Source organism: Phocoena sinus, chromosome 1 (assembly GCF_008692025.1).
Source record: "Phocoena sinus isolate mPhoSin1 chromosome 1, mPhoSin1.pri, whole genome shotgun sequence".
NCBI classification, from domain to species: domain Eukaryota; kingdom Metazoa; phylum Chordata; class Mammalia; order Artiodactyla; family Phocoenidae; genus Phocoena; species Phocoena sinus.
The window spans coordinates 53471711-53496609 of record NC_045763.1 but is presented as its reverse complement, the minus strand read 5'-3'; the positions used below and the strand labels follow the sequence as shown (position 1 = coordinate 53496609).

General features: G+C 40.7%; 1 protein-coding gene across 6 annotated transcripts in view; it reads right to left on the bottom strand.

The window, feature by feature from the left end:
- The window catches only part of PATJ (PATJ crumbs cell polarity complex component), a 352815-nt gene that overhangs the window by 50385 nt on the left and 277531 nt on the right, over positions 1 to 24899 (bottom strand). For all 6 annotated transcript variants that reach the window (XM_032644105.1, XM_032644108.1, XM_032644106.1 and 3 more), the window contains 3 exons: positions 19997 to 20071; positions 14661 to 14775; positions 11454 to 11587 (listed from right to left, as the gene is read on the bottom strand). In XM_032644105.1, coding sequence (XP_032499996.1) covers positions 11454 to 11587; positions 14661 to 14775; positions 19997 to 20071 — 324 coding nt within the window. The remainder of the gene's footprint in view (positions 1 to 11453; positions 11588 to 14660; positions 14776 to 19996; positions 20072 to 24899) is intronic.

Here is a 24899-nt window from a genome sequence, read left to right as displayed (position 1 = left end):
CTCACCTTTAGCAAAATTGAAGGGCTCCAAACTGTATTTATATAAATAAATGGAGTGTCTTAGAATATGCTTTTTTTCTATCCCAAATCCTTTGTGACCACATCTTTAAAAACCTAGCTTCCCTATTATATTTCAATTAGAATGTGATTTGCACTTTGATGCAAAAAGTGGTTTGAAAAAAAAAAAAAGGCAGTAGGGTGTGGAAGAAGGACCCAGGACTAGGAGTGAGAGGGGTTCAATTTTCTGACAGCTCTGCAGTAGCCAATTCTACAAGGGGTTCTGCATGAACCCCTTTGTTCATGATACTTATCATCATCAGTAAAGCACAGAGCTGAACTATGTGACTTCTAAAGTCATTCTAGCTCCAAAACTTTAGACCTTGATGAACCCATACCGTGTGCAGAGCAAAGCAGAGAAAGCCTCTGTTTTACACAGATGCTTAGGCCCTGCCTAGGAATAAGACCTCCTTCTATTATTATTTTTTAAATTTATTTTACTTATTTATCTTTGGCTGCGTTAGGTCTTCATTCCTGCGTGGGCTTTCTCTAGTTGTGGTGAGCGGGGGCTACTCTTTGTTGCGGTGTGTGGGGTTCTCATTTCAGTGGCTTCTCTCGTTGTGGAGCACGGGCTCTAGGTGCGCAGGATCAGTAGTTGTGGCACATGGGCTCAGTAGTTGTGATTCGCAGGCACTAGAGCACAGGGTCAGTAGTTGTGGCACACGGGCTTAGTTGTTCCGCAGCATGTGGGACCTTCCCAGACCAGGGCTTGAACCCGTGTCCCCTGTATTGGCAGGCGGGTTCCTAACCACCGTGCCACCAGGGAAGCCCAAGACCTCCTTCCAAATGACAGAACAGAAGAATAGCCACTCTCATAGGCTAAGAGAGATCAGAAAGATATGGGGGCTGGGTCGGACTGTATTAGTTATCTTTTGCTGCAAAATGTAGTGGCTTAAAACCATTTGTTTGTTCATAATTCTGTAGGGTGGCACTCTGGGCTGGCCTCAGCAGGGCAGTTCTTGCGCTCTACGTTGTGTCAGTTGGGCTGTCCTATGAGGTTGCAGTTACGTTGGCGGGGGCCTCAGCTGGGATGGCTGGGTCCCTCTCCCTCTCCCTCCAAGTGCTCTCTCCGTATGGTGTATGTCATCCTCCAGGAGAACACTCCCGGCTTGTTCTCAAGGTGGCAGTATTTCAAGAGGACAAGAGCTAAGCTGTAAGGCCTCTCGAAGCCACACAATGCCACTTTCACTACTACTGGTCAAAGCAAGTCAATGGGTCAGCTCAGATTCGAGGGATCTGAAAAAACTGCACAAAATTTATGGTCAATTTTTTTTTTTTTTTTTTTTGTGGTACACGGGCCTCTCACTGTTGTGGCCTCTCCTGTTGCGGAGCACAGGCTCTGGACGCGCAGGCTCAGCAGCCATGGCTCACGGGCCCAGCCGCTCCGCGGCACGTGGGATCTTCCCGGACCGGAGCACGAACCCGTATCCCCTGCATCGGCAGGCGGACCCTCAACCACTGCGCCACGAGGGAAGCCCTATGGTCAATTTTAATCTACTACAGATTTTATCAAGTCAGCCAGAGGAATCTTCCAGCCTGTCAACAATGGAAGGCAGCAACACATGGTGGGAATGGTACTGGCTATGGCCACATAAACCTGTGTTCAGATTTTAGCTCTAACACTTATAGGTTTGTGATATTTCTATCACAACTTATTATTTCTATTAAGTTAACACTGTCGGAACCAGTGTTTCTGTCTCTGTAAAACAGAACTCAGAAATCCTACCTGTTAGAGTTTGAGGATGAAATAAGATTATATATGTAATGTCAAACAAAGTGTCAGCCAAAGAGATTTTAAATAACTGCTAATGAGGGCTCCCAATACATATATACCTAAGGTTTAAGAGGCACATGTGGCACATAAAGGAAGGAATACATATATGTCAGAGTGATCAAAATTCACAACTCTAAGGATGAATGACACCAGTCTTGGTCCATTTTTTTTTATTTCTAATTTTCCTGTTACAATGCTGATCCTACAATATAACTGATTGCTTCTTTTCAAGAAAGATTATGCAACAAGGACATTTTAGGTTATTTTTTCTCAAGTCACGGACAGGTCAGGGCTAAGTCCAATAGACCATCCAGATGCCAACAAGATGTAAACCAGACTACAAGAGTCCTGTTCCCAAATATTTTGATTTTTCTGTTTCAATCAAGTTGAAACATATTGTTTGTGGATTCTGTATTTGTAAATTCCCCTGCTTCCCCAAATCAATGCTCTTGATGCCTTCATGGTAATTTGCAGACATGAGCAGAGTGGTGAAAAATTTGAGTTGCTTGATTCACTGGTTCCTAGCTGAGGTAGAACAAGGCAACATTATGCTTTCTTGTTTCAACTCTCATACTGGAAACAAGCTTCCCTTAAAGGGTCTTCTTAGTGCCACATGTTTCACATTTTTGTGCTGTTATGTGCCTTACCGAGAAATTACATGTGGTAGACAACCTTCATTCGATTATGAGTTATAGAGCTGTTGGCCATTCAATGTTAATGAATCAACAATATGTACTGAATAAAGTATCTTTAATCAGAAACACACATAAAACAAGGTTATATATTTATCATTGGTTAAAAATGTTGTGACCAGAGGTTTGGAGAAGGAATCTAATCCTGTCTTTCCTCTAGAAGCAATGGTTTAGTATTCATTAATTCAGTGTTTGCTGCAACTTTATATAACATAATTACCATGAATAAGAACTGACTGTACTTCCTCTTGTTGCTTTTCCCCGGTGTTACTTGACTACAACAAAACTGGGAAACCTAATGTGAAAGCTGATAAAGGTAGAAATGCAGACATATGCTATCTGTAATAGAGATAGCAGGACTCATGTGGCCAAAGGCAGCTCTTGGCTGTCCTTGGTACACTGAGGCAGTGGGTTGATTAACCCAGGGTGAGAAAAATCAATGCATTTTTCTTATGCTGTGGCATGTGTTATTATGCTTATACTCAATGTGTTTTGTGGATCTATATTTTTTGAACCAATTACAAGGGTAAAATGCAAAGATGATCCAAGACAAGTTGCAAAGTAGCTAATCTTCCCTACTTTCAGACCAAGAACCTTTTTCCCCTTCTTTGATGCAAAAAGTATTTGGCATACCCTCATCGATTCATAAGAAGCAAAAGGTTAAGAGGTTACTTTCAATATTTCATAAGAACATGCAGGGCCCGAGGCAGAATGTAGTCAATAATTATCTTATTTCCTTTGTTCTAAGATGATTTTTTTCTCATTTAACAATTTTATAATTTGGAGTACATTTAATGTACTGCTTTCCCACCATGAATACAATAAGATTATTACTTAAGAAGAAGTATAGTATTTATCAAATTGATGTAGTTTTGCTTGCCAACTTCATAGATTGAATATATAATTGTTTCTGTTCAGAAAACCTGAAGGGGCTATAGTTATAGAAGGGAAGTCAGCAAGAGTCAAAGGACCTTATCTATCATACTGGGAATCACAGTTTTTAAAATCTGGATTCTCTATTCTGCTCCCTTTTTTTTTTTTTTTTGCGGTACGTGGGCCTCTCACTGTTGTGGCCTCTCCCGTTGCGGAGCACAGGCTCCGGATGCGCAGGCTCAGCGGCCATGGCTCACGGGCCCAGCCGCTCCGCGGCATGTGGGATCTTCCCAGACCGGGGCACGAACTCGTGTCCCCTGCATCGGCAGGCGGACTCTCAACCACTGCGCCACCAGGGAAGCCCTCTGCTCCCTTTTAAACAGAGTTCACAACACAGATTTTCTAAGAATCTCAGAACACAGTCAAGACTCCAATTAATCCCCATAAAACTCTGCTACAAAAGAAACAGAGTCTATATATATCCTTATCTCAATTTGTTCATCTATTCTAATATGCTTGGGGTAGGGTATGAAGACTTGCACCTACCAAACATTTCAAAGAGAAGGAAAATGGATCACAGTGTCCAGTACCTATAATTTTGGAATACTGAAATATTCTCACGTAATAAACTATAGATAACATAAATGAGCATTAAATCAGCAATAGACATAGAGGCTGTTTTGACATAAAAGTAAAAGTAAGGATTAGGGACTTCCCTGGTGGCGCAGTTGTTAGGAATCCGCCTACCAATGCAGGGGACATGGGTTCAAGTCTTGTCTGAGAAGATCCCACATGTCGCGGAGCAACTAAGCCCGTGCACCACAACTACTGAAGCCCACATGCCTAGAGCCTGTGCTCCTCAACAAAGACAAGCCATCCCAATGAGAAGCCCGTGCACCCCAACGAAGTGTAGCCCCCACTTGCCGCAACTAGGGAAAGCCCGTGCGCAGCAACAAAGACCCAACGCGGCCAAAAATAAATAAATAAAATTTTTTTAAAAGTAAGGATTAAATGATCAGTTACACAGGAAGCAATCTCTCTCTGTGTGTGTGTGTGTGTCAAAGTAATGGACTAGGTAAGCTATCCTAAAACTCAAACTCAGGGATTGCAAATTCTTGCACACTATCTATATGTAACTAAACTGTGGAATGAAAATCACAGCAATAAAACAGCTAATATAAGAATTGCTCTGAGGGCTTCCCTGGTGGCACAGTGGTTAAGAATCCTCCTGCCAATGCAGGGGACACGGGTTTGAGCCCTGGTCCGGGAAGATCCCACATGCCGCGGAGCAACTAAGCCTGTGCGCCACAACTACTGATCCTGCCCTCTAGAGCCCATGAGCCACAACTACTGAGCCCACGTGCCACAATTACTGAAGCCCACGTGCCTAGAGCTTGTGTTCCACAACAAGAGAAGCCACCGCAATGAGAAGCCCGCGCACCACAACGAAGAGCAGCCCCCGCCTGCCGCAACTAGAGAAAGCCCGTGTGCAGTCACGAAGACCCAACGCGGCCAAAAAGAGAAAAATTGCTCTGAATATATAAAAATGTTTCACATTTTAAGACTTTGAAAAGCTTTCTCTTCAAGCTCAGAAAAGAAACTGTTTTATATTTACTTAAAATGGAGTTCCTCTGCCAAGTCTGATTTAGCAAAAAGTTGATACTTATCAATATGAATATTATTTTTCATACTGAAATACAGGTTTAAGGAAATGGGATAATATTTGCATTATAGTTTATAAGTCCCTATAGTTCCATCTGGTACTTATTTATCTAAATTTTACTCAGCTTGCATAATATTTTTGCTTACAGTCATATCCTTTAAGATCAGAAATGCCCAAATCTGGAAATTCAGAGGTACTATTCGTTAACATTCTTTCAGTGTGATTCATGGACTTTTTGAAAACTCTGCTTCGATTTAAAATAAAACTAAGGTAATAAGATGTTTTGTATAAAAATATATGACTTAAGCAATAACAGTAAAAGGAACTTGGCTTTGGGGGTTCACACGCCAAAGCAAACCACGCTCCTCATGAAACAGACTGTGCAAAGTTCATTTGAAGGAGAACAGCAAGATAAAACACTTAATCAAATGTAAAATAGTTTTCTACTCTGCTTACTTTAAAAAATATCTAGTGCTTTAAGTTGCCACAGTCCTACAGTTAAATGCTCAGAAGCTGTAACAGCTAAACAATGGTATGCAGCATGGTGAAGTGTGAAATCAGGTCACTTCAGAACCTGACACATGGTTATAGCTAAAGGACAGATATTCTTCACGTCAATTTCTAGATGGAAGAACTTCGCCACATAGTGTCCAAATGGGAGAGTCCTTCTCTCTTGATGCTTCTTGCTAATGGACCTGCCCTAGAGAACTTCTGTTTAATAAGAATGAATTAAACTGGTACTAAATCAGGTGGTGAAAAAGTTACAGGTGTGCAACTTGGAGAGAAATGACAAGATTCTGAATATGACATTCCCAGGCCTTTTTAATACTACGAATATCTAAATTTTACAATCTATCCAGGGAATCCACTGACCTCATTTACAACAGGATGGTACCAAGAATATAAAGATAAAACAATTGCCCTCAGTCTAACTGTATTCCTCTTGCAAAGAGATAAGCTTATCTCCGGACCCAGAAGAATACCAGTATAGCAACTAGGACTTATATTTATGAACTTTCCTTTCCAAAAGTGATAACAATTAATAGCTTCCCTAAAACAAAACAACAGAACAATAATTATGCCTTATTCTCTACTTTAAAAAACTCAGGACTTTGAAGTTTTAAGAGATTTGTGAGATAGGAAGGCAAAGGGGGTGGGAGGAGAATGAATTTTCTTATACTATCATTTTGAAAAAGAGATTTATAAATGTAAATGTTGCTCCTTGATTAAAAAACAAAGTCTAATAATATCCTTGCAGAGTGGCTGCCTGCCTCTGTCAAAATATTTCCTGAGATGGGGCACTCGCTATCCCCAGGCAGTTCATGCCATCTTTGGTCAGCTGATGTTTAGGAAGTTCTTCCTTAAAATAATGTGAAACGTGTTTTTCACTGGGCACCTTGGGAGCACCTGAATTGTTCTCATCCTTCATCCACAAGAAGATAACCTTACATGCTTGCAGAAAGTCATTGTTGTCCTTCCTGGTCTTCCCTTTTCCAGTCTGTTCAATTCTACCTGAGATAACGTGGTTCCAACAATGTTCTTGTCAACCACATAATTATGCCCAGAAATGAACAGAATACTCTAGCTATAGCTAAAACCGGTCAGAGAAGCACTCCAGACAGATCTAACAGCATGTGCCAAAGCCTTGCATCAGGTGGGAACAAGGCTCATTAAAGGAACTGCAAAAGGCTGGCATGGCTGGAATTCAGAGTGAGTACAACGAGGCTGGTTAGAGTCATATTTTTAAGTGTGCAAGGCTCTATATGGGGTACCAAAGACACAAAATCAACAGGTGTGTTCTCAAGAAGCTTAGGGTCTGGTGGGTGAGATGGATAACTCCCTTTCCCAGGTGCAGGTTGATGACACAGAGTGGTAGTGCTAGAAAAGGGGTCCCAACAGTGCGGCTTTTGAGTCAGACTGTCTAATTAAACTCCAACCGGACCAACTGCTAGTACTGTGTCCTTGGAGAAGTTACCTCGCTTACCTGTGTCTCTGTTTCCTCACTTATAAAATGGGGATAATGCTACTACTTCTCCTATAGGATCGTTGTGAAGGTTAAATGAGATGATGTTTATCAATTATGTATTAAGAACAGTAACTGCATCACTTTTTAAAAGTTTGATGCTGAAAAACAAATGGCTAATTATCTAGAAACAGAGTCATGTTTCTCAATATGCAGGAAACATACTAAAGACACACAGATGAAGGGAGCAAAGGATCTACTTTAAGACGAATGTTTAACGATAATTAATAAGAACTGAAGTCAGTGTAGACAGGCACTGGGAAAAGTCCTTAATATTCTTTATCTTAATTAATCTCCATGCCAACCTTCCAACCTTAAGAGGTAGATTTGGTGGTCATCACCACTGTTTTACAAAGGAAGAAGCAGATTTAACTCAGAAGGGTTAAGTCTCTTGTCCAAGGTCCCACCACAGTTAAAGTTCTGGGATTCTGATACTGCAGGATCAGCATCATTACTCTGCTATGCTGCCTGTTAGGTTTAATAGAAACACTGGCTATAGTCTGGGACCTCTGACAATGGTACGCAGAGAAAGGAAAATGCAGAGTGAGGGCTCTGGAGCAACTCTCATTCTTTCTTCACTTCATTTGCTCAATCCCAAGAACAGTTCAAGTCTGCCAATATGCTTAAATAAAACATTTAAGTTTTTCTTTCTCTTCTCTAGAATTCCCAAGACTGATAATAGAATAACCCCAATAAATGACACTGGAGAGCTATATTTTAGTTCTTCTGAGGACACTGCAAATAAAACTTCTAGTCAGTAAGCAAACGTTTCTGAGAAGGGGGCATTGAGGGATTCCAGGACAGGTGTACGAAATATGATGCAAGCATCATAAGAGGTAAGAGTCCATGGTCTTCCATTTGGCAGAATATGCCAAGTCTTCTGAGCCACAGGATTTCATGCAAATTACCACTCCAAGACCAAAAAGGGGGCGGGAGGGAGACAGGATGAAAAGATGGCTAGATAGATGGATGGAAGGAAATTTTAAAAATATTAATTAATATACGATCTCTTTTATGTAGTGTGCCTTATCTGGTTTCCTGGCTGCGTGCCTCCCTCAAATGCAATTGTTGAAATCCTAGTGCCCCTGCTCAAAGGAGGCAGGGGTCTTTGAGAGGTGATAAGGTCATGAGGGCAAAGCCCTCATGAATGGGATGAGTTCCCTTATAAAAGAGGCCCCCTGGGCTTCCCTGGTGGCGCAGTGGTTGAGGGTCCGCCTGCCGATGCAAGGGGACATGGGTACGTGCCCTGGTCCGGGAGGATCCCACATGCCGCGGAGCGGCTGGGCCCGTGAGCCATGGCCGCTGAGCCTGCGCGTCCGGAGCCTGTGCTCCGCAACGGGAGAGGCCACAACAGTGAGAGGCCCGCGTACCGCAAAAAACACACACACACACACACACACACACACAAAAAATGCAAAAAAGAAAAGAGGCCCCCTTGCAGAGCTCCATTGCTCCTTTCACCATGGAAGGATACAAGAAACCTGCAACTTAGAAGAGGGCCTTCATCCGACCATGCTGGCACCCTGATCTTGGACTTCCAGCCTCCAGAACTGTGAGAAATAAATTTCTGTTGTTTGTAAGCCACTCAGTCTGTGGTATTTTGTTACAGCAGCCTGAACAGACTAAGACACCTGCTTACAAGAAACACATAAAAATTAGCCTGTATTAATTAAATCTAGAAAGTTCATACTACAGATTTACTTTTTTCCACTTTCCAGAGAAATTCCCTATTTTAACAGTTCCTATTAGGATTTTTCATTGGTTGATCCCCTATATAGACCACAAACATTAAAGGCAGTAGAATCAACTTAAATGAGTGTGTGAGCTCTTTAAGGGCAGGGTTATTTCATTCAATTTTGTATCCTCAGCAGTAAGCAAAGGGCAGCCTTTGAGCAAACACACGCTTCCTATCAGAGGAGCCACACTCACCAAAAGCAGACCTGGGGACACATCATATGGTTAAAACAACAGAAGAAAAGGTTGTCATTGAGGATTGGGTCCAGGTGTGCTCCTCAACCTTCCCAAGGGGGTCACCCTCGGCACTACCTTGGTATTTTAAGAGGTCTATTTAGACCTCTTAAACCTCTTAGACTGGGTGCAAATACAATGAGATGCTAAGTGAGACCTCCCTCTGTGATCTCAGAAACCACCTGTCTTGGATCCAGAGAAACTATTTATAGCAGATAGAACTGATGTGGTGTCAAGACCAAGTCCCAGAGGCTTAATTCCTCTAAAGATGGCAAAAAAAAAATCTATTGGACACACAACAAAGAGGGCACAGAAACCCTAATTGGGCGTGGGGAAGGGGGCGGTGGTTTGGGGCAAATGCTTAAGAAGGATCACCAGCCCTTAGAATGTGCTCTTTCCCAGCACCAGAGCTAAAATAAGGATGCATATCAGGATGCAAATAAGCAAGTGCAAAGGTGCTTCTGTCAGTGGATCTCAACATTGTCCACGATTTCCTTTAATATGCTCTCATCTTTGTTTGCTAACTTCCTGCTGGCTGGATGCACTCCCAGGACCTGATTGGATAAAGTGACCTGGAGTGTCAATTAGGCTATGTGTCCCATATCAGAATTTGGAGCCAGGCGGGGGGGGGGGGGGGGGGGAAGGAAAAAAGAGAGACCCTCACTGTGGTAAACAATGGTTTTATTTGTTAAAGCACCTTCCACCCACCTCCTGTTCAGCCTCACCAAAATATCATGCCTATATATTGTGAGTCTAACTTACAGCTTTTGATGAGGTACCTGAGGTTAGGAAATAAAAGCTGTGTCTCATTTCTCATTTTTAAGTGGTGCTTATCCTTCCAAGGACAATGGGATTTGCAGTCTCAAAAGGCAGAACCATATATTATGAACCTCAAGATGCTCTTAAAGAATATTTTTCGGCTGCCTCATGGTAGCAAGAGAAGCAGAGCACAGTATTTCTCAAACAGCCTCTCATGCAGGATGCGGAAGGTGATGTCAAGAAGTGGAAGCCCTCAAGCTGGTGGCCAGCAGCACAAATGCAAATGTACACAGTATTCCACCCAACCTGATGAAGACGTCACAGTGCACGCTGGACGCTACACACAGCAGTTCCTGCCTGCACAGGCCAAGGCAGAGTAATTCAGGAAATAAATTATTCTGAACCCTGGAGAAAAGTTTTAACGATACTTTAATTGAGCTGAAGGAAATAAAATCCTTTAATAAATAAACACCAGCCTCTGCGCACATTCAGGTTCAGGTGGCTCACTAGTAGGGTCAAACTAAACATAGGATTCTCTAGATCAGTCCGGATAGCAGGAGAGAGGAGGAACATGACAAGGAAACATGTAGAAGGCAGTAAGACCCTGGTTTCTGCAGCCTATGCTGTTCTTGAGTTGCCTAGTGCCTTGGGGGACTAATATTCATTACAGAAAAATAGAACAGGATTCCCTGCCCCCTCCAACAGTACTAACACAGAAACATATTTCTGTCAAAAATGGAAAGAATTATTTTATTGATACTATACTTGTTTTAACTGTAAATACGGCATATACAATTTACTTCTTACCAAATAAAATGAGCAAAAGAAATACCAAAATGTTCATTTAAAAGCATATTCATTAGTAAGAGTGGTTGTCTCTAGGGGGAGGCCCTGGTTGGGATCAGGGGTGGGGTTGAAGGGCAAGGCTAGGGCAAAAGGATAGGAGGGAGATTTACCATTCACTTTATATCCTCTGTGTCAGTTTAACTTCGAATAATGTGCATGTATTACTTATTCAAGTAATACATGCACATTGATTAATCACATTTTTGTAAATCAAAACCCAGGAACTTTTACATTTTAATGGCACTGTTGATCAGTGATAATCAAAATACTGAATAATCAAAGATCCATAATTCAAGTAAAAATTAACGCTCTAGACCAATTAAAAAAAATTACGAGTAGACGTGAACATGGTCAAAATGAAGCCAGGCCAGGCTTCCCTGGTGGCGTAGTGGTTGAGAGTCCACCTGCCAATGCAGGGGACACGGGTTCGTGCCCCGGTCCGGGAAGATCCCACATGCCGCGGAACGGCTGGGCCCGTGAGCCATGGCTGCTGAGCCTGTGCGTCCAGAGCCTGTGCTCTGCAACGGGAGAGGCCATGGTGGTGAGAGGCCCGCGTACCGCAATAAATAAATAAATAAAATAAAGCCAAGCCTAAATTTTGGGAGTGGAGTAAGTGATGTACACTTTTATGTAGCAGTCCACTATATAATAATGATGATAATGATCATAATAACAATAGTTCATATACTTACGTACTTTTATGAAAAAGCGAAGTCTTCCACAGAAGTGACCCAAGGCCATAATAAGGCTCAGCATCTAACTCTGTGCCAGTGGATATAGTTCACTTCTAGAAACTTACCAAGGGTGTGTCTTTTCCTCCCACAATGCTGAGACCAAGCCCTGAACGCCCCTTGGATATTTCTATAATCATTTCCTGGCCAGGAACAATGGGACACGTGGCAGGGTCCACTGACATAGGAGCATGGAAACCACCTGAAGAAGGAGTGAACACAAGAATGACTGGCAAGTAGGAGATGCAGCTCTGCTTGCACACTCCACTGCTCGGGGAGTGCAGCGTTTATATGTGTTTATCTTTTCCTCCCAAGCACCATGAAATGAAAAGCTGGGTCACTACTGCCCATTCACCCGGGGATGAAACATGACGGTCCTATGACATTTTTGAGATTAAAACAATAGCTACCACCAACCCACACGATCAACCATTTTAGTTATACTTGAAATTTTTAAAATCTTAATATATACCATGAAAACTGGTATGGAAAAATTTAAGTTGATTAAATGATTAAGTACATATAGGTAGATGTTATAATGAGAATAAAGACTGGTATAAATGCTGAGCTACAGTTATAAAATACTAATTAAGAAATAGTGCTTAAGTACTTTCAATTAGAGCATATCATATGAATTAAAATGTATAAAGTATCTAATCAATAAAGTATGGCACAACTGAAAATAACATCACCTAAAAATGATCCCCAAATATAAATATACACAGTAAAAAAAAAAAAGTGTTATAAACACAACACTGTAGAATGAATTGCTGGGTCCATAACTGAAAAGGCTTGTGAAAAGAGTTATTGCTGTTTTACTTTTAAAAATCATTGTTTTAGACTGGGTTTTTCTAAAAACTGGGGGAGAAGAAATATTAACACATATACATCTTCAGTCAAACCTAGCTCCACTGAAGAATCCGAACATTCAAAATGTTAGTTTCAAGAGACTCTTCTACAAATAATATTTTCTAGAGAACGTCATCTTTTTTGATAACTAGTCTTGATCATCATGAGTACTGATTCTTACACAGTGATATAATTTGGTAAAGGTCTGATAATAAAGGGCCCCATCTGCTGGTCAGCTGCTGCTAATGCACAGGGGCCAAGCTGAGATCCACAGACCTCTGTACAAGCTGGGGCCAGTACACTATGGCCTGAGGATCAAGAATGGTTTTTATTTCAGAAGGTTGAAAAACAAAAATCCAAGGAAAAATAACATTTCAACACATGTGAAAATTATATGAAATTAAAATTTTAATGTCTATAAATAAAGTTTTACTGGAACACAGCCCTGCTAATTCATTTACATCTAGTCTACGGCTGCTAACAGCAGAGTTGAGTAGCTGCAACAGAGAGACCACGTGGCCCGCAAGCCTTATATTTACTCCTTGACTCCTTACAGAAGAAGTTTGCCGACACTTGGTAGAAAACAAAAGAACACAGGCCCTAAATAAGCCTGTGAGGGCTCTGCTCTGACTCAGCGATAATCATTGCCTTCAGGACCAAAGGGCACAAGTTTCGGGGTGGTACAGAAGTGGATGTGAGTTCCCAAGAAGGAAATTAATAGTGGGTGCAGCTGAGGATCATTCGTCATCAGAAAAATGCACGTAATCATTATCCAGGAGGCTGTCTGAGGAATTAAAGAAACAAGGTGCCTGAGGTGCCCAGCCCAGGGACTGGCACTGTGCGGCTTTCATATAGGTACCGCTCCTGACCACGTGGAATTTATTAATCGAATGGCCTCTTGTGTAACAATGACACAACCTCGCAACAATTTTAAAAGGCCATATCAGAAGGCTAGTAAATCGTAAACCTAATTTGACTCGAGATCTTTTGGCAACATATGTATTCCATGCTACATTGTTCACTAATTTCCAATAAAAACAATGTATGACAGTGTCATAGTTTCATGGATGCTTTAAATAGTTTATACTCCTTATGTAAATCACTAGCTTAGTCTCTTGAGTGAGGAGAGAAAACATAGTAAGAGATACTGGAGAAGGCATTTCTTTCCCTCCTCTGCTTCTGCCTCTGGCTACCCTATAGCCAGTCCTGAGTCAGTCTTGGTATTTATTTCTCTCATAGAATCTGGCCCAAAGCCTGACTCCTACCAAGCCCCCAATCAATGTTTGGTAAGTGGATGGCTGAATGAACACAATTTCCACAGATTAAATTGTGGGATGATTAATTTCTGCTATAGAGGTAAAGGTATGGGATATATATTATCAAAACTCAATTGGTCTACATTGGAGTCATGAAACTTTTTTGGTAAGAGGCCACATGGAACTTTACAGGCCATACAGGCTCTGGTGCCGCTACTCAACTCTACCCTTATGGTGTGAAAGCAGCCATAGACAATACCTAAACAAGTAAGTATTCCAATAAAATTTTATTTATGGACACTGAAGTCTGAATTTCATATAATTTTCATGAAACATTCTTTTGATTTTTTTCAACCTTTTAAAAATGTGAAAACCATTTTTAGCTTGCAGACCATATAAAAACAGATGGTGGGCCAACTGTGACCCAGGGGTCATAGTTTGCTGACCACATCCATCAAGTATTTTAGTAAAAAATCTAGTGCTTTAGAATAATACCTGCTCATAAATTTTTTATGAGTTAATATTCATGAAAAAATATGTAAAATGCAAATACCATAAAGGTGTCAGGTCTGCTAAATTCATGTAGGGTTATGCTTTACCATTGGTGAGCATGTGTTTTAAATAGTCCTTCTTTTAAAACTGACTTACATTGCATAAAAGCAAAATGGAAATACTCATTATTCATTTTGAAGGTCTATTTTCAACCATTAGTCAGCATAATTCAATCCAGGAATTCAAAGAGAGAAAGTGATTATCAATTTCTTTAAGCACTGAAAATCAAGTCTTTAAATAGCTTACATCGACATACGCAAGGCTACAATTTGGTTCAATGTGATTTTTAAGAGACATTACTCATAAACTAAACACACTATTTTGGAGAGACTAGAGAATAATCTGCAAGACTCAGATTCAAGTAGCATTTAGTGAGGGCCTTTTTTGTGCTACTACTTTTATATTCAATAAGTAATAGGCAATCCCACTAGTGGAGATGAGAAAAAATGATTTTGGAAGTAAAGTGACCTGCCCAAGTCCCAAAGCCCAGGAAGCAGAGCAGGGATGCCAGCCAGGCTTCCTGACTCTTGGTCCAGTGCTCTCTTCAGGACATCACAATCCCTTCTTTTTCTAAAGTTTGATGAGTGGATTCAATTCTGCTCAGAGAAAGACTCATACCATAGCCTGTGAAGTCTGCATCTGCTGAATGGTATGAAGATGGTGCTAAAGGGATCTCTTGTGAACTGAAGGAGACTTTCGTTGAATATTTTTGCTGTTTCATTTGGCTGCCGGCCTACAAAAGAAAGGAAAATTAGATGAACGTCAGAGAGGAGAAAGGTAACAAGAGGAGAAGACTTTAAAATTGGTGTATTGTTACCAAAACAATGGTGCACTCCAATAATGCCTCTTGAAAATTTGGAGTTGGAGAGGTGGCATGGGGAAGTTAGGATGATTTTTGTCCCATTCCCCATGCTTCCCTATTTAACTTTATATCTAAAATGCTTCGGTGAAGGATGGATCAAGGAAGGGAAGAAGGATAGAAGCTATCTTTGTGGTTTGTGTATGAAGCTGGGGCCAGGAAGCATTTTTACATGATGAAATCAGTGTGAAGTCTGTATATCTGTGCTGTGCTTAGTGAAAAACATCTGTGCTGCAGATGTTCTCAGCACATGACACTGCCCAACTTTTCTGGACATATTAACAGAGTCAAAGATGCATGAGGTAGGTTAATTGAGCATTAGGGTTAGGAAGAGACAACAAACCCAGGTACATCATTACACTTCAATTCACCTAAAAGAATGCTTATTCACCTTTGATTCCCAGTGCCTGGAACATAGTAGGGCCTCAATAAATGTTTGATGAATGAATGAATGAATGCAGAGAGAAAAACTGAAGACATGGAAACTCAGAGTAGGAAATAAATCTGTAATTCATTGAAGGTACAGAGACCTTTGCTGTGCAAGCTTTGGAAAATTAACTTGTAATTCTGAATTTTTGTTGATAATATCTCTAATGAATATTAGTATTAGAAAACTAAGAAAAACCAAAAGGACTCCATGCTTGCTTAACAGGCAGTTAAGAAATATAGGTAGTGACCTGGCCTGCCTTCTGGATCTGTAGTTAGCCAGGAAACCCATCCCCAGCTGGAAGATACAGATAAAGAAACCAAGACACAAATGTCAAGTGACATCTGAAATCATACAGCTAATGAGAGGAAGAAGTAGGGCTAAAAGTCGGCATTTGAAGAATGTTGCAAGTTTAAAGTGTTTATCAAACAGTTGCTAGGTTATGATTCTACTGGTGTTCTTTTTTTTTCTCTGCAGTTTTTCTATCACCATCATTTAATAATGACCATTCACTTATTTAAAAAGACTTTTTTGAATATATATTTTCAGTGATTTTAAAAAGAAGAAAGTGAAACAATGACAAACTAGGGGTTACTACGAGAAAACTGAACAATGGAACCACCTAAATATCCAATTACTCTAAAGACCACACTTCCCAGCCTCCTTGAAGCCAGACATGACCACAGACTAGTCTATGATCAATGGAATGTAAACAAACATGAACTGTACAGTTTTCAGGTCATTTTCTTAAGGAGAACAATCTTGCCTTCCCCTTCTTTAGACGAAATGTGGATGCAATGGTAATAACTGGAGCAGCAGTCTTAGACCAAAAAAATGGATGCTATAGTTTGAGGATGGTAGAGTAATCAAATAACGGTACAGTAATCAGATAAGAGGTGCTTGGGTCCGTGACACCATGGAGATACCATGTCATCCTCAAACTGATCACAGCCACACCGTTAGGTAAAAGAGAAACTTCTTGCAGCAACTGAACATAATCTTAACTCACAGTACTTATGTCACCTTTCCTTTGTATAATCTCAAGAAAGAAAATTGATAATAAAGCTAAGTGCCAGCTACAGAGCTCTTTTATGAAAAATGGTGTGAATTTTAAAACAGAAAAGCACAAGAGACAGTCATCACTACATCATGACTTTTATTAACAGCAGAGAATGTTTGTTGCTCATCTTTATTTCCCAGTTCATGTAGCATCCATTTCATTGTGCATACTAGGTAGGTTTCTAATAGATATGGGTTGAAAAAATAAGGAAGTAGTCCATAGAAACCAAGTGAAACAAACATATGTTTAGAGGCAGACCACTTGTTGGTAGATGTGGTGATGGATGAACGTAGCTCCCACGACTCATCCATTGACATAAAACCAAACTACCAAGTATGAAAGATTAGAAAACTTGGATTTGTGGACTCTAACCTTTAAAAATTATGTAAAAAAATTTTTTTTAATTGGGTCATTTGTAGAGATGTGGATGGATCTAGAGACTATCATACTGAATGAAGTAAGTCAGAAAGAGAAAAACAAATATCATATATTAACACATATATGTGGAACCTAGAAAAATGGTACAGATGAACCAGTTTGCAGGGCAGAAATTGAGACACAGATGTAGAGAACAAATGTATGGACACCAAGGGGGGAAAGCGGCAGGGGTTGGGGGTGGTGGTGTAATGAATTGGGCAATTGGGATTGACATGTATACACTGATGTGTATAAAATGGATAACTAATAAGAACCTGCTGTATAAAAAAGTAAATAAAATAAAATTCAAAAAAAATTTTTTTAAAAAAGAAGACAGATTGGATTTGTTGTTGAATGTCACTGTATTTGAACATCAGAGTTGGAGTGGACTTTATAAGTCATCCAGCCTAACTAAACCAGGGGTTCTCAACCCTGTCTTCATAACAGAAACTGCTAGGGAGCCTTTAAAATTTATGAATGCTGGAACCCCCATTCTAGACCAAAGAAATTGGCACTAGGGGTGTGGAGCTCAGTCAAGTGTGTTTTTCTTTTGGGGCGGGTGTTTGTTTTTTTAAGTTGAAACTTACTTTTTAGTTAAATCATGGATTCTTAACACAAGATAAATGGGTTTCTAAGAGATTTATAGAGGGAATTCTAGGAACTATAAAACCGCTGCGGTTGTATCAAAGTTAAATTTACCAGTGTTTTTCTGGGGAAAGAGTCTATACTTCATCAGATCTTCATGATAAGAAAAAAAAAATCACTACTCAAAAGAAGACAGACTGAGTGTTCTATTACTAATTAGCTGTGTGATCACAGGCAAGCCACTCAACCTCCTAAATGTCCTCATCTGTAAATTGGTGGTGATACCTCTATACCTTGCAAGGTTGTTGTAGAGACTGAAGATAAAAGTACATAAATAAACCTATAACTATTCCAGGAACAACTTAGGAGTTCAATTAATAATAGCTACTAATGTTTTTATGTCCTTTGATAACATATTAATAAATGATCAGCCAGCTTCTGACTGAAAACCTTCAGGGATGAAAAATTCCATTTCCACAAGGAATCTCATTCCTTTTGTCATAGCTCAAATGGTTGGGAAGTTGTTTATGATGAGCTGACACAGCTTCACTGCAGATGTTGCCCAATGATCTCTGGGTCATTTCTCTTCTGCAGCTATAGAAAAGGGTAATAATCACTTTCTGAAAGGAGAATGACTTAGATATTTAAGTGCCCACTTTTCAGCAGGGAAAAGAAAGGCCAGAGAATGTTTGGATTCACCCCAGTTCTAAAATTCTATGGTTGTAAAATTTTAGAGATGTTTGATATATGTCTTGAGATAAGTGGCAGTATGTAAAGTACTAGCACATTAATATTATTTGCAAATATATTACATAAAGTAAAAAAATAATATGGTTCTAAATTCTTAAAAATTGCTTACAACTTTCAGTTGAAGTGAATTGTTTTCAGTTGAACCTTATTTTTAAGGTTCTTGCTACACCTACTTGTTTTTATTTAGGTTTTTAGCATATAATTTTGGATACTTTACAAAGGCATTTTCTTTTTTTTTTTTAAACATCTTTATTGGGGTATAATTGCTTTACAATGGTGTGTTAGTTTCTGCTTTATAACAAAGTGAATCAGTCATACATATACATATGTTCCCATATCTCTTCCCTATTGCATCTCCCTCCCTCCCACCCTCCCTATCTCACCCTCCCTATCTCACCCCTCCAGGCAGTCACAAAGCACCGAGCTGATATTCCTGTGCTATGTGGCTGCTTCCCACTAGCTATCTACCTTACATTTGGTAGTGTATATATGTCCATGCCTCTCTCTCACTTTGTCACAGCTCACCCTTCCCCCTCCCCATCTCCTCAAGTCCATTCTCCAGTAGGTCTGTGTCTTTATTCCTGTCTAACCCCTAGGTTCTTCATGACATTTTTTCCCCCTTAAATTCCATATATATGTGTTAGCATATGGTATTTGTCTTTCTCTTTCTGACTTACTTCACTCTGTATGACAGACTCTAGGTCTATCCACCTCATTACAAACAGCTCAATTTTGTTTCTTTTTATGGCTGAGTAATATTCCATTGTATATATGTGCCACATCTTCTTTATCCATTCATCCAATGATGGGCACTTAGGTTGTTTCCATCTTCGGGCTATTGTAAATAGAGCTGCAATGAACATTTTGGTACATGACTCTTTTTGAATTATGGTTTTCTCAGGGTATATGCCCAGTAGTGGGATTGCTGGGTCATATGGTAGTTCTATTTTTAGATTTTTAAGGAACCTCCATACTGTTCTCCATAGTGGCTGCATCAATTCACATTCCCACAAGCAGTGCAGGAGTGTTCCCTTTTCTCCACACCCTCTCCAGCATTTATTGTTTCTAGATGTTTTGATGATGGCCACTCTGACTGGTGTGAGATGATATCTCATTGTAATTTTGATTTGCATTTCTCTAATGATTAATGATGTTGAGAATTCTTTCATGTGTCTCTTGGCAGTCTGTATATCTTCTTTGGAGAAATGTCTATTTAGGTCTTCTGCCCAGTTTTGGATTGGGTTGTTTGTTTTTTTGTTATTGAGCTGCATGAGCTGCTTGTAAATTTTGGAAATTAATTACAAAGGCATTTTCTTTGGCAATGTTTGAAATATATATTTCCTGTAAGCTCTAGTAATCTATAGTTCCTTAAACATAAAAATAGTTAATATAGATTTTAGCAGCACAAAAAAAAGTTCAATGGCAAAAATAGGACAAAAATTTGACAGATAGAAATTTATAGTTTTTTAAGAAGAAAAACTATATAAATACAAGGAACACTTGTTATTGCATTTATAATTCTATAAAACTACAAACTCTCCTTAAAATTTTCATTCATGACATTATGTAAGGCATGGGGCTCTCAGAATTTAGGCGCAAGTATGTTTTCAGAGATGCCTCACTTTTAAACACCTGCTTAGGGTGTTGGTACAGGAAGACATACAAAGGATATTTCCACACATCCCGCACAGGATCGGTGATACAGTTGTGGGTTGACTTCAGGTTGAAAGACATACCTTAACTTCCTGCCAAGTAATAAAGGATCAGAATTCATTGCAACCATCTCCTTTTTCTCTGGAACCCATTTATAACACACACCATCCGAGTAGAGCAAACATAAAGGGTCAGTTACATACGCTGTCAGTTGGACATTCCAGTGCCTTCTGCTGACCTGCCACCACACCTTGACCAACCACTTGGGAGATGTCTTCCTAAAATGTAAAAGATATGGCCAGTTATCAGTATTACAACTGTAGACTCAACTGTACTCTCCAAATTCAGCAGTCAAGCACCATTTAATGGGGCTTGAAGCTACTACATAAATGACCAACACACCAGGCCGGAGAGTTCTATTCATCCACCTGGACTAACTCTCAGAAATGAACACAGGCTTGTCATTTCCAAATGCTTTTTTGCCCTTTCAGGTCTGTCAGGCTTTAAGCCTATCAGATATCTTTTGATGGTCATTTCAGCCAGAGTTTTTTCTTCTTGAACCCTTTCAGCGTTCAAGTCCTGATATTAGAATTTCTTTCCCCTTAAAATATCCAATTAGAGGCAAAAATGTACACTCACTAAAGACACTGGGAGATAAAAGTTAGGCTGAACTCCATGGAGAAGTGCAGACTTCAGACTTAGGAGAGACGCAAACTATCAAAACACATATGAAACTGATGCATAGTTAAAGGACAGTTAGTTGAAATAGATGATGACAGTGATAAATTGACCAGAACGCTTGTCTGCCTCCCACCATATCCCATCCTTTTTTACAGGCAATTTACAGGGGAAATTATTAAATGATGGTTTACTCTAAGGCATGAACTCATGCATTTTGCTTGGACAAGGCAGAGAACACAGAGAGAGACTGATCTGGATAGGAGAAAGGATGGGTTTACTTGGCCATTGGTAAATGTCTGAGAGACACCCAGGCAGAGGGTCTAGTACACAGTTGGCAGATAGGTAATCTATCTCAAGGTGAGAGGAAAGGTGTGACTTGTATAGTAGAGTGTTAGGAGTTTGTGACCCTAGCTCCTCAACTTAAAAGCTCTGAAATCCTGAGCAGGTTATCTGACCTTTCCAAGCCTGAGTTTCTTCGTATATAAAATGAGAAAAAAATAAGAGCAGTTATACACTAGGGATGTTGAAAGGATTAAATGGAGCAATACATGAAAAGCACTAAGCATGGTACCTGGCAAATAGCAGGTATTTAATAAAGATGCTAATGATGATAGATGAAATCAACCTATGATAAACCTACGTTCCTAACTCTGCTATGGGGTTGGTGAAAACAATTACCTGGACAGGACACTTTCTCCTTTGGGGAACACTGGTGTACTATTTGACACCACCACTCCCACCCCCACCCTGGTTTCTTTTCTGGGCATATTGATATACTCTTTTTTTGGCTGCATTGGGTCTTTGCTACTGCACGCGGGCTTTTCTGTAGTTGCAGTGAGCAGGGGCTACTCTTTGTTGCAGTGCGCGGGCTTCAGTAGTTGTGGCACACGGGCTTAGTTGCTCCGTGGCATGTGGGATCTTCCCGGACCAGGGCTCGAACTCGTGTCCCCTGCATTGGCACACAGATTCTTAACCACTGCGCCACCAGGGAAGCCCTGATATACTCTTTCTTCAACAGGCTCCCATCAGATTTGCAACAATACAATAGATAATGATCAGACTATGCCCAGCTGTTCATTATTACTAGATTAGGTTATAATTTCATTTTTGTCTCCTCAATTCCCTATTAGTTTCTAAGCTGAGAGATTTAACCCCACCACGTAATATCCTGAGACTACAGCCTAGGATCCCTGGATGACTGTGAGTACCCCTAGCTGCTTACTTGTAACATTTTTTAGGACCAGAACTATCTCTCATTTAGATTCTCTCTTATTTCCCCCATATGGAAGGAAGATCCTAGAACTCCTCTCCCTCATTCCTAGCTTTTCCTTTCTTTTTTTTTTTAACTTTGCTCCTAAACAGATTATGTGACATAAAAAGAATTTTAAAATTACCTCTTCCCTTAATTCTTCCCTGAGCCCCTGGGTGGTGCCCCTTCACAGCATGACCAATTTATTTTATCACTAATTTTTGTAACATTATATATATTTAAAAATCTTATGTGTTTGTCTCTCATATACTAATATCATTGAGTTTGTCTTATTTGTTTCTTAAACATATGGCAGAATAGAATATAAGCTTGATAAAGGGCTAGTGCTAAATGAATCAAAGTTCAGGAACTTAAATCTTAAATGCACCTGGATGGATTTCAGAGCCAGCCATGAAAGGAAGGGCACACAGTGAAGGTGACCCTGTGGCCTCTATTTTTAAAGGATCATAGCTGAAAACAGAGAAGAAAGACATGGGAAAGTCAGTAAATGGTGCTCATGGGAATTTTCAGAATAAGAACTCTAAACTACCTTATAAACAGAAACCACTGGTGTTGCTCCCTCTAGTGTGGATCAAATGGCCTTAGGAAGAGCAAAAAGTGTCTCTATTTGAAAATGATAATGCAAAGGTCTGCAAGTCTACCTTTGTTTAAACCCAGATTAACCAGCAATGTGACAGAAGAGCTGACTTCCCCAGCTAAACACTTTAAAACCCAATTTGCATGTGACACAGGGTACTACTAATTGTAGAACTTGTCCTCATCATTTGCACTTGTAAATGAAAAGAAAGGGCACTGGAATAGCGGCGAGAAAAATCTGGGTTCAGATTGGTTCCACTACTTACTAGCAGCAGTAGTGCTTAGAAACCTTCATTTCTCCCAACAGTGAGAATGCAGTAACTGCTACCTGAATGAAGCGTTGCCATCAAAGTTGAGTTCAACATATGCTTGCTGAGCACCTGCTCTGTGCTGTGAGAAAAGACTAATGGAGCCTTGCACTTATGACATGTACATATCTGGTGAGACAGAAACTAGAGAAATAATTATGGAAATATTGAATTACAACTGAGAGATATATGTGTGAAGGTATGTGGCAGAGAGCAAGTGCCCAAGAGGTATTAATTTCCTTCCCTTTCTCTTATCTTGTCCTCAAAAATGTGGAAGGATGAAATCAGAGCTCTGAAAAGCATCTGGCCCACCACAGTGTCCCATCTCTTATGCTGATTACCCTTAAACCTCTGGTCCAAGGGACGGAGCCAGTACATGATGGTGATAAAACAATCGTTAGAACTTACAGAGCATGGTTGCCAGTTACCAAGCCAGGTAGGTTATTTTTTTTTTCCCCAATTTTCTGGGGATTTTTAAAAAAATTATTTATTTTTATTTATTTATTTTTGGCTGCGTTGGATCTTCATTGCTGCATGCAGGCTTTCTCTAGTTGCAGCGAGCGGGGCCTACTCTTCGTTGCGGTGCGCGGGCTTCTCACTGCGGTGGCTTCTCTTGTTGCGGAGCATGGGCTCTAGACGCGTGGGCTTCAGTAGTTGTGGCACATGGGCTTAGTTGCTCCGTGGCATGTGAGGCCTTCCCAGACCAGGGCTCGAACCCATATCCCCTGCATTGGCAGGCAGATTCCAAACCACTGCACCACCAGGGAAGCCCAGGTTACATATTTTAGATATCGATGTACACTACAGACCTACGTGTTAGGTACTTCTATCATCATTTTAGAGTTGAAGTAACGGAGGTACAGAGAATCCAAAGTATATGCCAGGGGGCTTCTCTGGTGGCACAGTGGTTAAGAATCCACCTGCCAATGCAGGGGACATGGGTTTGAGCCCTGGTCCGGGAAGATCCCACATGCCACGGAGCAACTAAGCCCGTACACCATACTACTGAGCCTGAACTCTAGAGCACGTGAGTCACAAGTACTGAGCCCATGTGCCACAAGTACTGAGCCTGTGTGCCACAACCACTGAAGCCCATGTGCCTAGAGCCCACGCTCCCAACAAGAGAAGCCACCACAATGAGAAGCCTGCGCACCGCAATGAAGAGTAGCTCCCGCTCGCCTCGACTAGAGAAAGCCCACACGCAGCAACGAAGACCCAACACGGCCAAAAGTAAAAATAAATAAAATCAAAATAAAATTTTAAAAAAAACAAAACAAAGTATACGCCAGGCCAGCACTTAACACAGACACATCTTGTTCCAAAGTCCCTGCCCTTAACCGAGCGGTAAACCACAGGGACAGGGAAAGGGACAGGGAAAATTGTTGTTCCTCCCAACAATTCCTACAAGGTTCCCAGGAGTTGGCCTCAACATAATGATTCCATTTTTAGATTCAACAAGTCGGAACAAGGCATGCCTGCTTATTTCGAGCCTGGGCAGGAAAAACAAAATTCGTGGCACTTGCCACTGCAGTGACCTTGGGTGAGTCACTTTCCTTCGTGTTTACAATTAAATTTAGAACTTACTAATCTCTCAGCTATTGCTCCAAGGGAGCTCTTAGTGCCTTCAAAGATGAGGTTCTGGGACATTTTAAGGTGTTGACTTTGCACAGGGGACCTCTAAATAAGAAGACTGAGGAAGGAGTGTGGAAAGATCTTCTCATTTCATGAAACATACTGATATGACACATTCTGTGTGCATTATGTTATAATCCTCAGCACAGCACTATGCGCCCCTGAAAGAAAATGCTTGGTGGGCCAGGCAAATTACTCTGATAAGAGAAGGAGCTTCAGAGGGCTGGACATAAAAGGCAACACTGGGAATGTTCTTTATAATAGATAATAATGGAATGATATCCAGCTTACAATCACCAAAGCTGGCTGACTTCTGTCCCAAGGCTGGGTACTCAACATGTCTGTCTGTCTGGCCACGGTAACTGGTCCAAGTGTGGACACCCGAACCGCACAAGAACATCCTATAGATTTTCCAAAGTGGACCCAAGGGCACAGAGCCAGCCCCTTTCTGGCAGAGAGGCTTAGGAGCTATGGACAGCCATGCTCATACCATGAGGAAGCCAGTTTGAAGTAGAAGAGAGTCAGATAAATGTACAGAGTCACCTCTGCCAGCACCAGGTCTCTGGTTCCAACTGTCCCTTCCTGCAGTTATGTAAAAAGAACCTGTAGCCTATCAGTGAACTTCCCCTTCTGTCTATA